Source organism: Equus caballus, chromosome 3 (assembly GCF_041296265.1).
Source record: "Equus caballus isolate H_3958 breed thoroughbred chromosome 3, TB-T2T, whole genome shotgun sequence".
In the NCBI taxonomy this organism is placed as follows: domain Eukaryota; kingdom Metazoa; phylum Chordata; class Mammalia; order Perissodactyla; family Equidae; genus Equus; species Equus caballus.
Genome location: NC_091686.1, coordinates 36132029 through 36146753, shown reverse-complemented (window position 1 = coordinate 36146753; position 14725 = coordinate 36132029). Strand labels below are relative to the sequence as shown.

Genomic DNA, 14725 nt, shown 5'->3' with positions numbered 1-14725 from the left:
GGCCCAGCTAGGTCCTGCTCGGTCCAGAGCCTCTCGTCCGTTCCGCTGGACTGTGCTCGCTCATTTCCGCTCAGCTCCGCTGTTCGGCTCCGCTCGGCTCACTGGAATTGGAGCAGGGTGGAGCAAAGAGGGGCGGAGTGATGAGGGCGACGGGCGGAGCGACGAGGGCGAGAAGTTTGAGCGGGGGGGGGGGGGGACAGAGAGAGAGAGAGATGAGGGAACGAGCGGGGCGAATGGAGGGGCGGGGCGGCGTGAGGAAGGTGAAGGAAGGGGCGGGGCGTGAGGACAAGGGGCGGTGCCTACGTGGTTGGCGTGTCACAGACGCGGAGTGAGAGCGCCGCTTATTGCGCTCACACGCTCGTGGCAAGTGCGTGAGGAGGTTACTTGTGAGCTCAGCCATCCCCACCTCCTCCCCTTCGGCCCCAGGAACTGAGCGCTCAGGGCGGCCTGGGAGGGGCTGCCGGAAGTACGCCCTCGCCCGTCCCACCTGTTCCGGCGGTCCGCTGCTCCGGTGGCGCCCGCGCCCGCGCAAGCTGCGTTCCGGGCTCCGGGCCGCCCGCCCCGCCCCTCAGCCGCCGCCGCCGCCTCCGCCGCCCGGAGCCATGGCCGCTGCGGCCGGGGACGGCGCGGTGAAGCCGCTGCAGTGTGCCATGAAGCTGGCCAACGGGGCCATCGAGCTAGACACCGGCAACAGGCCCCGGGTGAGGCGAGGCGAGGCGAGGCGCGGCGCAGCTAGGCGGGGGCGGGGGTGGGGACGGGGGCCGCGGCGCAGACCCGGGGGCGGGGCGGGGCTGGGCGGGGCCGCGGGGTGGGCGCCGGCGGGACCCTCGCGCTGGGGGCGGCGGGCGGCGGACGGCGCGCGGGGCTCGGGGCCCTGGTGACCTTGGACAGCTCCCGCGGCTGCCGCCCTGCGCGCTCCGTCGGTCCGCCGGGGGGCGTCGGAGCTGAGGCTTCACCTGTAGGGGCTTCCAGGGGTGTGCGCGGCCCTTGGGACGTCTGGGGCCGGCGGCTCCCTGTGTCTGTGTGTTCTCTGGGCACACGCTGGAGAGTCCATCCGATCCAAAGGGGACGGGATCCAGGAAAGGTTCGCCGCGGCTTTCCAGGCGTCTGGAGAGCTTGTTTGGAAGGGAAGGCGCGCGGGGAGAGACGTGGCTCGTCCGAGAAGGGGTGTCGCCCAGGTGGAGAAGCGGGCTGAGCCCCCTCCGCTGCCCCGGAAGGAGGAGGTGCGAGGGCCCGGGAAAAGCACCGGTCCCGCCAGCCTCTGCTTTCCCCAAGTTGGTTTTCTAGAGCAGCAGGTGCCCAGTTGGAAATCCTTCCTGGCATCCGTTGTATCCGTATTTCTGAGGTGCAGACTTTAGTGGGTAATTTGAGAACTGGGATGCAAAAAACAAAAGACTAAACACTATGCTGTGCTTCCAAATGCCCCTAGCTCTGTCGGGGAGCTCTGAACAGGATGGTCACACCCTTGAAACTGTCAATATTCTAGTGTTCTGGACTCCTGCATGCCCAGGGAGTACGTATTCTGGGGTTCCCGAAAGGGATTTCCCAGAACCTAAGCCAGAACGTTCTTGTGAGAATTGTAACATCACTCCCTTTTTAACGTCCCAGGAAATATTTTTTTAAAGCCACTGAATGAATAGCTTCTGAGTTGTGCAAGAAGGAAACTTGTTGCATAGAGTGAAAACTGACAGCACTTGTCAAGGCTGCTTCCCCTGGCACACTGAATGAGAGTCTCAATTCCTTCCTGTGCTGGAGAGAAAGGCAGTGAGAGGATTGATGCCCAGCTGGGTATCTTTTCCTCCAAGTCTGGAGAAGAGAGAGACAATCTGTGCCCCAGGCAGAACATCACTGATTAGACCTGGAGGACTTACCAGCCAACTGCCTCAGGCTGGATGTCTCAAGTCTATCTCAGAGATAGTAGATGCACCATCCCTGTGTTTCCCACAAGGGACCAGGCAAGCGTAATGGAATAGTTTGCCTCCACTGACCTGACCTCTGCCGCTTCTCTCCCCCGTGCACAGGAGGCATATATGGAATACCTGAGGAGCATCCACTACATCTCCCAGGTGCTGCTGGAAGAAGTGGAAAGCACTAAAGGTACAGCTCTCAGCCTTGCCGCTCCTTCCATGTTGGGCAGGCTGTGGACAACTTAGCCCTTGGTGGGTGCCAGGCCTGCGGGTGTCCTGGGTTCTGCCTGCTTGGTCATTAGCAGAAGGTGAACGGGTGTGCACTCAGTGAGCACAAGCTGTCACAGTGTGACTCGGGAGCAGGAAGGGACAGGTGCTGTGAGTAAGGGGATGGGAATGCCGTGGAGAGACTGGACACTGAACCCCAGCCCATGGAGGAGTATGGGGGTAGCAGTCCCAGTGGAGAGATGCACAAAAGCTTGGGATGAGAGCAGGTACCGAGTACAAGGAAGGGTAGACACCCTGGAAAGAGGAAGGTGCAGTTGGGGCAGGCAGGGCCGTGGGTGGAACTGGGGTCGATCTGGGGTGAGGGGAAGCTCATGGAGGCTTTGTGAGGAGAGGCCGCATGGAAGCAGAGCCTCCAGGAGGCACCCACAGTGCGGCCAGCGGTGATGGGAGCACCTAGAGTTGCGGGAGTGAAGGACTTGGGGATGTTCTTTAAAGGTAGACCTCACCATACTTGGGGGTGGGGGGGAACAGTGAGCTTCTGCGGGGACAGTGAGGCATGGGGCAGGGTGCGCGGGGGTGGCAGGAGCAGACCTGTGAGGGAGGAATGGAGAGCTGCGTCATGAGCACATCCTGCTGGAGATGTCCAGCAGCCCAGTGAACACAGAAGCACAGTGGTCAGGGAGAGGTGGGAATCACCTGAACTGAGCTGTCCTAGGAAGCCAGGGAGCTTAGCAGAGCTCCACTCACTCCAAGATTGGAGAATGGGAGGAGGGTGCAGTGGGAGAGGCCCTGAGGGGGATGTCTTGGAGGAGAGAGACCCTGAGAGGCGGAGGATGCTCTCAGAGCAGAGCACAGTACGGGTGGGTGAGTGGGGGCGGTTTCAGTGGGAGTCAGGGGCTAAAATAGAGTATGGGGAGGGGCCAGCTGTACACGAAGCAGGAGGTGGGTCAGGAGCTGGGGCTGGTGGAGTCCAGGGTAGGGTTTGGGGTGGCAGCCCCTATAGCGTGTCTACTGATAAGGAGAGGTTTCCAGAGGAGGGAATGCAGAACAGAAGCTCCAGGGAAGCGTCAGGGGTGGGGGTGAGGACAGCCAGAGGGCGGGAGATGGGTGATGAAGCTGTCTGTGCAGTGGCCTGTGTCCACCATAAGTCCTACCTTGAGGAGGGGCTGTGGGTAGACACGAAGCCCTCGGTGAGGAGAAGAGGCCTAGTTAGGCAGGGAGAGGGCTCCACTGCTCCAGCCAAGATGGCAAGACAGTCAGTCACATGCTGGGCTGGCCAAGCTCAGAGCCCACACAGGGTCAGGAAGTAACCCCCGGCAAATGGTCAGAGACAAGGAGGGGGTGGGCTCACCCAGGGATCAGAGGTGAGGAAGGGGTGGGCTTGCCTCTGTTTTTATCTCAGCAAGAATCTGATGAGTGATAGACGTGATGGTGACCAGCCTTCTTGTCCCTTGCTTCCCAGAAGCTGGGGAAACTCTGCCCCCAGACACCTCGAAGATGCTGAAACTGGCCGAGCAGTGTCTGGAGAGGGCCCAGTCGACAGCTGCCAAGCTTGGTGGGTCTGCAGCAGAAGGTTTTCCTGGAGCATCCCCCCAATCTGCATCTCCTCTGTGGAATGTGGGGATCCTGTGCTGACTCTTGGCTACATATGTCTTGCAGGGAAAACACACGTGAAGCCAGCCATGCCTGTGGCTGCTCCTGTCCCCGCACCCACTACCCGACATCGCCGGGTGTACTCAGATGAGGGGGGGAAGCTCTCTCCGTTTCTGCCGCCAGAGATCTTCCAGAAGCTTCAGGTGGTAGAGTCACAAAGCTCTAAGAAGTAAGATGGGGCAAAATGGAAGGTGGGCTGAGCCTGGGTTTGAAGGCCAGACAAAGTGAGCTAACCATATGAATTTAGTGAGATGGGTCCCAGAGTGGAAGCACCCTTGTACCTAGCAGAAATGAATGTAAATCGTCTTTGGAGCAGAGCACCTTCAACTTTCATAAAATGAGTGGCAAACAAAGATGACCAAGCACAAAAAGGAAAGAGAAACTATGAAGGAATGATAGCAGAAACAGACCTACACAGTCTTAAAACATTTATCAGACACAGATTCTAAAACAGTCATGCACTCTGTATTTAGAAAAATAAAAAATAAGTTTGAAAATACCCACAGGAAACAAGAAACTATAAAACCTAACCCAGCAAACAAAGAACCAAGTAGAAGCAAAATGAAAAATATAATACCAAAGTTATTTTTAAAAACTAACTGGAACAATAACAACAAATTATATTGTGCAGTAAAAATCCACACATGTGCACAAAAGCAAGTGGACAAATTTACAAAAGCAGGATAGACATAGCTGAAGAGAGAATTAGTGAATTGGATGAAAGGCCAAAATATATCTAGAATGACTCACAGGAAATAAAAAAAATTTTTGAAAGAGACATGGAAAGTCTAACATAAGATTATTAGAGTTCCAGAGAAAGAGAAGAAAATGAAAGAGAGGCATTATTTGAAAATATAATGGCAGGTAATTTTCTAGAACTGATGAAAGACACCCAGACATAGATTCAAGAATCCTAAGGAGGGTAAACAAGGAGGACTGGGTCCTTCTTGCCCTGCTGTTGCCAGGCCTCAGGGGCCACTTCCATTCAGGGGTCCAAGGCACCTCGTTTCTGCACGTGGAGCTTTGGGGCAGGGCCAGGCACAAGACTTGCATCCCAGGACAAACCTTCCCTCCTCGGTCCTGTGTGCCCCACAGGTAACCCTCTCCCACCCATGGAAGCAGGAAGACAGGTGGGACTGAAAGGTTTCGTGGAGGGCTGACCGTTGGTAGCTGTTATGGAGTAGACATCGTTCTCCCTTTCATGGGTTGCAAACTGATCTAGCTGTTTGGTCCACATGGTGCCCTTGAGGAGTTTTGTGTTGTTGCCAAACACTATAACTGGTTTTCATGAAGTTCCGATGTCCAGCTTTTCTTGGAAAGCCAGAAGTCCTGGCAGTAGCAGGCCCACATTTCAGCAGGGCAAGTGTCTTCAGTCCTCTCCAGATCTCCTCCCCCTTTTATATTCCTTGCCTGCCCCATCACCACCTCCTCACCTTCTGGACTCAGGGCAGGGTCAGGAAGTGTCCTCAGGTCACCAGAGCATTCCTGGGCTTCCTGGGGCCTGGACAGCAGTTTATCACCATTTCCAGGGAGCTAACACCCTTGGAGGAGGCCTCCCTGCAGAACCAGAAGCTGAAGGCTGCGTATGAGGCCCGGATGGCCCGTCTGGACCCCAGCCAGGCCACGCAGAAGACATCCCTGGTGAGCAGCGCCCAAGGAGGGTCTGGGTTGGTGGGGGAGAGGAAGTAGGCGTTATTCCCTCCTTTCCTTCCTAGACCCTGTCCCTGCAGCGGCAGATGATGGAGAACCTGGTGATCGCCAAGGCCCGGGAGGAGACAGTATCCTTCCCATCCATCCTTGGTGTCCCAAGGAGGAAATTCAGAGTGTGACCTTGAGCTGAGGATCGGGGTGCAGGAACAGAATTCTTTCGGCTTTGGAGAGGCATGTCCTCAGGGGATGGTTACTGCCTAGCCGCCCTTCCTCTGCCCTCCAGACCTTTGCACAGGCCTTCCTGCCCCTCCCAGTGCCCACGGGCTCCTCTCCGTCCTTGCAGTCAGCTAGGACTTGCCTTCTTTCTCTGAGTGGGCACACATTCTCCAGCCCTGCTGCCTCCTCCCTCCTGTCCCGCTGGACCGTACCCGCTGTGTCCAGCACGGCGCTGGGGCCCCCCCCATCACACACAGCCTTGACTCTCCATCCCAGCTGCAGAGGAAGATGGAGGAGCGCCGGCTGCGACTCCAGGAGGCCGCCAACAGGTGTGTCTCCTCCCACTGCTCTCAGGGCAGCTGGGGGGACAGGTAGGGCCTCCCCCACCTGCCTGTCCAGCCCTGAGGCTGCCAGCCCCGTGCTTCCTCCCCAGGAGGTTCTGTAGTCAAGTCGCCCTGACCCCGGAGGAGCGGGAGCAGCGGGCCCTCTATGCCGCCGTCCTCGAGTATGAGCAGGACCACGTGAGTCCCACCGTGGGGGCGGGCTGTGGTCATGGGCAGCAGCTCCTCCTGGGGGCAGGGCAGGGGTCCCGCGGCTTGACTGTGGGGGTCTTCCCTGCACCCCAGGAAGGGTGTGGAGAAAGGCCTTGGCAGGGATGGAGGGGCGTCTCATCGTGGGGTCCCGCTGTGGTGCCAGAAGTCTCCTGTCCTGCAGGACTGGCCGAAGCACTGGAGGGCCAAGCTCAAGAGGAGCCCAGGAGACCTGTCGCTGGTCACCAGCCTGGTTTCCCACCTGCTCAGGTACCAGGGCCTGTAGCCCCTCCCCCCAAGGATTAGAAAGGGAGAAGACAGGCGAGTGAGGCTCCCACAGAGGCCCCAGGGCTGCCCCCTTGGCACCGAAGCTCGTTGGCTGGCCTCCTGCCATCTCAGAGGGGTGGGTCATACTTTCTTTGCAAGCTTCACCCGCAAGGAAGTAACACGTGAGCCACTTCTCTGCAGTCTCTGATGGCGGGGCCGCTTTGTAGACGGCGGCTGCCGAGAGAGGCCAGAGGCAGCCAGGGGCTGTGCCTGACAGGCGGCCAGCGCTGTGCCCTCGACGCCACCTCTCCCCTGCTCGCAGCGTCCCCGACCACCCCATCTCTCAGCTCCTGAAGAAGCTCCAGTGCGCGGTGTACCGCGCGCTATACCCGGTGGTGAGCCGGGCTGCCGTGGGCACCGCCTCGGCCCCGAGCTGCTGCGCCCTGCCCCCGGACGCTGACGGGCTGCTGGCCCCTGGAAGTCGGCGGCTCCGGCCCTCGCAGAGCCTCTACTGCATGCTCTCCCTGCCTGAGCCTGGCCCGACCCTGCGGCCTCCCAACGACCCCCCTGCCAGTCCTCCTGTACCCCCACTCCACCCCAGCCCCCCTGACAGAGGGACGGATAGCACCCCTGCAGGGCCGCCCTCACCCCTGGCAGACACCTCATCCCGCCTGCCACGCAAGGACAGCTCCTTCGAAGACCTAGAACTGTTTTTGGCTACTTCTGAGAGGTGGGGCCAGGGCCCTGGGGGGCGGCCCGAGCCCCAGACCCCAGGGGTGGAGGAGCCATTGCTGGAGCAGCTGAAGAGCACCGTCAAGGACATCCACAATGCCATCGGTGAGGGCCAGCGCCCCGCGGGACAGGTGGGCAGGTGGGAGGAGCTGCTCCAACTCTGAAGCCCACAGCCAGCAAAAAGCTTGTCACAGGCCAGAGACAGGCCCCGGAGGAGGGGCTTCCTCTGCACGGCAGCCAGGCTGGCCCTGATCTGTAGAGCTGGCCCCAGCCAGCCTCCCTGCCAGCCAAACACCCCGCTTAGCAGAGAAGGAGGCACCTGCCTCAGAGAGCAGCTGTAGCTGGCTGCGGGCTCAGCTTGCCCCTAGTGCCCGGCTGTCTTCTCACGGGGCTGCACGGGAGATGCAGTCTAGTCCATTCCAGTCTTCTGGAATGGGGAAGGGTCTGCCCTCAGATCCTCTGGCAGCCAGGCGGTCCTGGCTGTCCCATCGGGTCCAACTCACGTCTCTCCAAATCAAGGACTGTCGGGCTGTTGGGTGTGTGCAGCCTGGTGATGACGGAGGCTCATCCCTCAGCCTTTTCCATTTTGAGAATAGTGTGTGGGTTCCCTAAGGGTTGGGGCCTTGGGTGGCAGGTAACTTCCAAGACTTTTCCAAGGAGGAGAGTCTCAGTGGTTTTCTAAGAACCAGTGAGGGAGGCCTGACAGTCAGTGGCCTTCTAACTGTGGGGCCCACACTCTCTGATCGTCCCCCCTTGGCCCCAGGCAGGTCCCTCTTCCTCCCCAAGCAGGCTCCCCCATCTCCTGGCACAGGTCCCCCCTCCTCCCCAAGCAGGTCCTCCCTTCTCCTGGCACAGGTGCCCCCTCTCCCCAAGCGGGTCCCCCTCCTCCTCAAGTGGATCCTCTGTCTCCCTGGGTCTCACATTTCTTGTCTTTGTATAAGCTTTTAAAAGTCTTCCAGGTTGTCCATTTTGGGTACAAACCTTTTTCAGAAAGACAGTGTTTTCTGCCTTTTTTCCCAGGCCTGTGTCCTTGGCCCCTTACGGGAGCTGGGTATGACCCTGTGAGCCCCAGGGATGAGGGCCCAGATTCCCTGCTCCAGTCCCAGTCCACATGGACACAGGAGGGGATGGTGTGGAGGGAGGACCAGGCAGAGGCCCTTCCCCGCGGAGCTGGAATGCCAACGGTGGCTCTGCCCACACTTAGGCTGGCTCTGGGAGGGCACAAGGAGGTGACAGGTGAGGGGCCCATCTGGGCACCTAAGGCTGGCTGGGGGTGACCTCCAGGGGCTGCCAGCCTAGCCGGATGGCCCAGCTGTCCCCACAGCGCCGCTGTGCTGGCTCTGCTCCTGGCAGACAGGCTGCTCTCGCTGATGCTCCTGGCTTTTGAAGGCCTGAATACGGCCGCCTCCAAGGACCGCTGCCTGGCCTGTATCGAGGAGCCCTTCTTCTCCCCGCTTTGGCCCCTGCTGCTGGCCCTCTACAGGTACAGCCCTAGTGCCACTCCCCCACAGGGCCTTTCCCGTCCACTGTAGTGTCAGGTCCCTTCTCGAGTCCTGGGGCAAACTTCTGACTGTGCTTCCCGCTGGCACTTGACTCTGAGGCCATCCTGGGTGTTTCAGGTTTGCAGCTGGTGCCACACCTGCCTGTGACTCAGGGCATGGCCAGCTTTCCCCAGGCCTGCCTCTGTCACAGGGCGGGGTCCCCTGGGCAGCTGAGCCTGGCCTCTCTCTGTCCCAGGAGTGTGCACCGCCCCCGGGAGGCTGCCCTGAGCAGGAGCATGGAGCTCTACAGGAATGCACCCCCGGCAGCCGTGGGCATCCCCACCAAGCTCCTCCCTCGGGGCCCTGAGGCCCTGGAAGCTGGTGCCTACCCCTACTGCGCAGCAGCCCAGGAGCTGGGGCTCCTGGTTCTGGAGAGCTGCCCCCAGAAGAAGCTGGAATGCATTGGTGAGCAGCAGGGTGGTTTGGAAAAAGGAAGGGAGAACATAGTTGGATATGACAAATCCCCGTCCTAGAGGGTAACCTGGAGCCTGTGCCTCCCATCTCTAATGACCCACGAGACATCAGCGATGTGAGAGCAACATCCACGGGAGGGATCATCCTGGCCCTGCCCAGCCCTGCACGTGCTGCACGTGACGGGTATGAGGGCAGTGCCAGGGGTGCCCGGGAGCCGTTCTGGCTTCCAGGCCATCCTGGGACGGGCTTCCCCCGCCTCTTACCCAAAGCCCGGCTTCTGTGCTGCAGTGAGGGCCCTGCGAGTCATCTGCGCCTGTGCGGAGGATTACTACCGGGCCCAGGAGGCTGGACCCCAGCCCAGTGCTGCTGCCATGTGAGTCCTGGAAGGGCACATCCTGGGGTTCACTGGGCGCGTGAGGGGCTGCCTTCAGAGTCCTGTGGGAAGAGAGAAGCCCCACCCTGTTTGGGGCACCAAGACCATGGGCTTTTGCCCAGCGTCTGCCCACTTGGGCCCCAGCAGCCTTGTTCACCCATAAGCTTTGTAGAGCTCGTCATGGAGGAGAGCCCAGCCTATTTCTATCAAGAAGCCCAGCTCCAGCCCCTGTGGACGAAGCATTCCTGCTCCTCTGGGCAGGTCTTCCTAGGGGGTCACAGACCCCCTGGCTAGTCTGGTGAAAAGTAGAGTTGCCCGTCTCAGAAGCACGTGCTTGGCCCCTCAGTGGCACGTCTGGAGGAAGCTGTCCTGGCCCCAGTGAAGAGCTTGCTTCCTGCACTGAGCCCTCAGCTCTGGGGTTCCTGCATCAGCCCTGCCCCATCCTCCCAAGATGGGGCAGGGGTCTTCCCCACCTGGGCCCTGCAGCCTGGAGCGCTAATGCCTGGTCCTGCCTCAGTTTCACCTGGATGCACCTGCTGCCAGCAGCCTTCTGCCCTGGTGCCCACCTGGGGCTGGAGTCCCCTTAGCACCTGTAGGGGCTCTGCCCCCTGCCACCCTGCCCCAGGGACCAGGGTCATCCTGAAGGCACCTGTCATTGCAGCCTAGTGGGCGGGCTCTGGCATCCATGTACACCCAGGGGGCCTGCAGGTGAGGATGAGGTCAGCAGGGAGGAGTTCCACCCAAGAGGAGGGAGACAGATGCTCCCTCCACTGCCCCTAGGGCTGGGGTGCTGGGCCTCAGCTGCAGAGTCGGGGTAGCGGGGGCAGGCCCAGCATGGTTCCCACTTGCTGCCTTCCCCGGTTTGCCTTTTCGTTTCCAAGTAAGTCCCCGCAGATAAAAGAGGCCAGGACCGGAAGTGCGTCTGAGTCACAGCCGCAGCTTCACAGTGGCTCTTCCCGTGGGCATCTGAGGAGCCGGGGAGGGGCTGTCTGTATTCCCACAGGTGTGCGGTGTCCAGGGAGGTGAGGGCAGGGCCACCAGTAGGAACTCATGGTGTGTGAGGCCTCGCCAGTTATCAGACTAAGAGACAATCTTTGCCGCCATGCTGTTGCCAGAGACCACTGACCTGTGGGGCCCCTGGGCCAGGGTTCTGAGCGTCCTGCAGGCCTCACTTACTCCTTTCTCAGCTTACTTAGGCGGCTCTTGTGGAGGACCTGGTATGCCTGGGGGGCCGAGCTGAGTAACACTCAATGCCAAGAGCAAGCAGGCTGCCCGGGACCCAGGCTGACACTCTGTCACCCTGCTCCCAGGCTCGGGCAGCTAATGGGTCGGGCTTGTGAGGTTGCGGCTGCCCCGCTCCTCCACCATGGGGCCTCTCCGAGCTCAGCCCTGGGCCCTGCAGCGTGGGGTCCCTGTTTGGGGATGGCCTCACTGCTCCTTAATGGTCTCCTGTGCTGCGGACCCGAGTCCACCCCTGGCCCCCATGCAGACAGGTGGCACCAGTGCAGAGATCAACCATGAGCCTGAGACTGCTCCAGGGGTCAAGCCAGGGGCTGCGGGCTGGCAGGGATTGGGCAGCCCTGCTGGCCTCTGGAGCCAACCGGCTGGCTGTGCTTTTGCCTAACAGTGGTGCCGATGACCTGCTGCCCATCCTGTCCTTCGTGGCGCTGAGAAGTGGCCTCCCCCAGCTAGTGTCAGAGTGCGCAGCCCTGGAGGAGTTCATCCACGAGGGGTAGGCGTCCCCCGGCCAGGGCAGGGTCGGCATCGGCGGCCGGGCATGTACTCCCTGGCTGGGGGTTCACCTGTGCACACAGCCCACGGACCCCTCTCCTCAGCCTCTTCCCACCACCCCTTGCTTGGCACACTGCCTAGACAGGAGCTGGGGGGCTGTCCCCTGAGCAGCGTCTACCTGGGAGGTAGGCTGTGCCTCCAGCCCAGCCTCCCTGATAGCCCATGTGGGGCCCCAGCATCCAAGTCCTGCTTTGTAAAGGCAGACGCCCTTCCAGAGCACCCCTCCAGGTGACAGGTGTCCCCCGTGCACACCTCCACACAGGTACCTGATTGGAGAGGAGGGCTACTGCCTGACGTCACTGCAGAGCGCCCTGAGCTTCGTGGAGCTGCTGCCCCGGGGGGCTCTGGGCAAGTAGTGGAGCAGGACCCTCTAGGAGTCGCTGCCTGGGGGCAGTGGGCCAGCTGTGATGGGGCTCTGCAGCTCTCAAGCCGCCGGAACCCAACATCCGCCCCCAGGGGCTCAAGGAGGCCCCTTTGCTCCTGACAGTGTGGGCCTGAGCTGAGTCAGCTCCCAGGAAGCAGGCCTTCTCTCCCCTGACCCAGCCTCCGAGAGGCCCCATGCAGGGACACCAGAGCTGCGGACTTCCCTAGGCATGCTCACCCCTGACGGCTCAACCCACTGACGCCCCAACCCACTGATGCCCCGCAGGCCCGCCGACCCCAGGGCAGAGAGGGACCGCGGGCCTGGCCAAGGACAGGTCTGGTTTCTCTCCATTCCCGTCTCCTGAGAGGCAGTCACAGCTCCCTGAGCCAGTTTCTCGTCAGTCAAGAAGAGAGCCTGTCATCGCCCCCACCCCGCCCTGAGGCCTGGGGCCCAAGTGGTTTGAGACTGCTGTTTATTTATTGGGTATTGACCACTCCACTCTCCCTTGGATGCCCAGGTGTCCTCGGGCACCCCCTGTGTCTGGGGTCTCAGAGCCACACTCCTACCCTAGGCACTAGGCACTGGACATCCCAAGACCCCTGGCCAGTTCCCACCCCTGCACATCTCCTTCCAGGTGGGTGTGAACCTGAGAGTCAGCACGTGCCAGCAGCCCGCTACCCATACTGTTACCTGCCCCAGGAAGCTGCTGACCCAGCCAAAAATAAAGAGGTCACTGATGTCTCACTCTGTGTAGCTGGCTTGCTCCCCAGCCCACTGGTTGGGCGAGGCCAGGCAGCACAGCCACCCCCCGTCTGCTGACCGACCGAGAAGAGCCAGGCTGTCCCAGAGTTCACTGATGCCCACCAATAAACCAAGCCTGCCCCGCTAGGTCCTCTCTGCAGGAGGGGGATGCCCTTCGGGCTGCACCCTCTAGGACAGGATACATGCTGCAGGGCCTAGTGGGGTGGGCAGGATGGAGCCCAGAGTACTCAGCCTGAGGGCTCTCAGGAATCCTCTTCATTCTCCAGGTGGGGCACGCATGCAGGTGCCCTGAGTGGTGGTACGTGGGACCCCTGGGGAAGGAAAGCAGCCCAGCCCCAGCTATGGCAGCATCTGCCAGGGAGGGAGGGGACCCCCAGCAACCTGGGTCACCACAGAGGTGGGCAGCTGGGCCCAGCCACAGCAGAAGCTGGTCGTGGGAGCTGTGTTTGGGGTCCTCGGAGAAAGGCTCTAGCAGAACAGCAACAGTTGGTGTTTATCAGGTGCTCTGTGCCAGGTGGTCTACCAAGCTGATCTACTCCTCACAAGAACCCCATGAGGACACTGAGGCACAGGAGGTGAAGTGCCTTCTTCATGCCACATCTCATGGTGACAGAGCTGGGTCTGAGCCCAGCAGGTGGGCTCCAGAGGCCAGTGGGTACCTGGGGCTGTGACCCCAAGGGCAGGCGCTGGGCCTGGAGGGCTGGGGCAGCTGTCCTGTCAGGAGCCTTTGTGGGCTGGGGGCCCCTCCCTGCAGCATCCCAGGAACAGACAGGCCAGCGCCCACCCACTCACGTGCCCTGCCCTCAAAGCTTTGAGTTCTTGAGCCCCGTGCCCGCCCTTGTCTCCTCACCCTGCCTTCTCCAGAGGAAGCCCCGTGGCCCTGTCCTCAGCCTCCCTGGCATTCTGTTTGTGCTCTTGTGAGCGTGGAGTTCTGAGTCCCCCAGACCTGCTGTGAGTCCCCGCTAGCCCCAGAGCCTGGCGAGCAGGTGCATGTCCCTGTCCCAGGCCTGGCGCTGCCATCTCAAGGATGGGCTTTTAAAGCCCCCTTTCCTCGTGCGTGTGGAGGGTGGAGGTGTCTTGAGCCGAGCCTGAGAGTGGGAGCAGTTGCTGGCTCTGCACCAGGGGCCACATCGTGGGCTGAGCTCTCTGAGGGCTGACTCCTTGGCACCCTGCCCAGGGCACTGTGATCAGACAGGCTTGTCCTCAGGCTGCTTCTTGCTGTGTGGCTTTGGGCCAGTCGTTTAGCCTCTCCTCCACACAACAGGGATAAATAATTGATTCTTCACATTGATAGTCCTGCAAATCAAGAAAAAGGCAGGAGCCCCAATTAGAAAAAGGGCAAAGGGGCCGGCCTGGTGGCGCAGCAGTTAAGTGCACACGTTCTGCTTCGGTGGACCAGGGTTCACTGGTTCGGATCCCAGGTGTGGACAGGGCACTGCTTGTGAAGCCATGCTGTGGTAGGCGTCCCACATATAAAATAGAGGAAGATGGGCATGCATGTGAGCTCGGGGCCAGTCTTCCTCAGCAAAAAGAGGAGGATTGGCAGCAGATGTTAGCTCAGGGCTAATCTTACATTAAAAAAAAAAAAAAGGAAAAGAGCAAAGGCTATGAACAGACTATCTAGAGAAGAAGAAATTTAAAAAGCTAATCAGCGTAAGAAGAGGTGTTCAAAGTCACAAAAAAATCAAGAAATGCAAATTAAAACAATAACAAGGTGAGACTTCATAGGTGTCAGACTGGTGGAAACTAGAAAGCTGGACAATATGGAGCATGATGGTGTGTGGCAGATCGGAACCGCTTGCACAGTGTGGAGTAGACAGCAGTGGCTTCAGAGAGCCCGCTGCAGTCCTGGGCCAGCGTACGTGTCACTTGTTCCTCGGGCCCTGCGACTCTGCTCCCGGTTGTAGCCCGAGGTCATGGGAAGACGTATTCACAGATGGAGCTGAGGCAGTGTACATCTACCCCAGGAAAGGGGAGAGGAGGATGTGGGGAAAGCACTCGCTGTCTCCTGCTGAGTGACAGACCACCCTGTCTCACTGGACTAAACACCACACAGTCGCTCACTTTGCTCCTGAGTCTTCCATTTGGGCAGGTTCAGTGGGACCCGCTTGTCTCTGACCGCCTGGCATCAGCTAGGTCAGCTTCCAGGTTTGGGTGACCCCATGTCCAGGGGTCGATTTGTCCACAGGTCTGCAGTGGATGCTTGTCAGCTAGGAGCTCAGTCGGGGCTGTCAGAACAGCTTTATGAGGCCTGCGTTAGTTTCCTGTGGCTACTGTAACAAAATACCACAAATTAG

The 14725-nt window shown here is 60.2% G+C and overlaps 1 protein-coding gene across 5 annotated transcripts; it reads left to right on the top strand.

The window, feature by feature from the left end:
* On the top strand, positions 1–12410 carry VPS9D1 (VPS9 domain containing 1). 5 transcript variants are annotated; one of them, XM_023637560.2, is made up of 15 exons: positions 1–701; positions 2022–2097; positions 3601–3690; positions 3795–3957; positions 5318–5429; positions 5504–5566; positions 5931–5983; positions 6088–6175; positions 6369–6454; positions 6774–7288; positions 8537–8666; positions 8921–9129; positions 9427–9511; positions 11139–11243; positions 11565–12410. In XM_023637560.2, the coding sequence occupies exons 1-15, from the start codon at positions 603–605 to the stop codon at positions 11656–11658; spliced, it is 1968 nt and encodes a 655-aa protein (XP_023493328.1). In that variant the 5' UTR covers positions 1–602; the 3' UTR covers positions 11659–12410. The 5 variants fall into 5 exon arrangements, 4 of the variants coding, with proteins under 4 accessions (XP_023493328.1, XP_023493327.1, XP_023493330.1 ...); XR_011437444.1 differs by having other exon boundaries at positions 95–701; positions 3598–3690; positions 8204–8666; XM_023637559.2 differs by having other exon boundaries at positions 95–701; positions 3598–3690.
* Positions 12411–14725: the final 2315 nt, after the last annotated feature.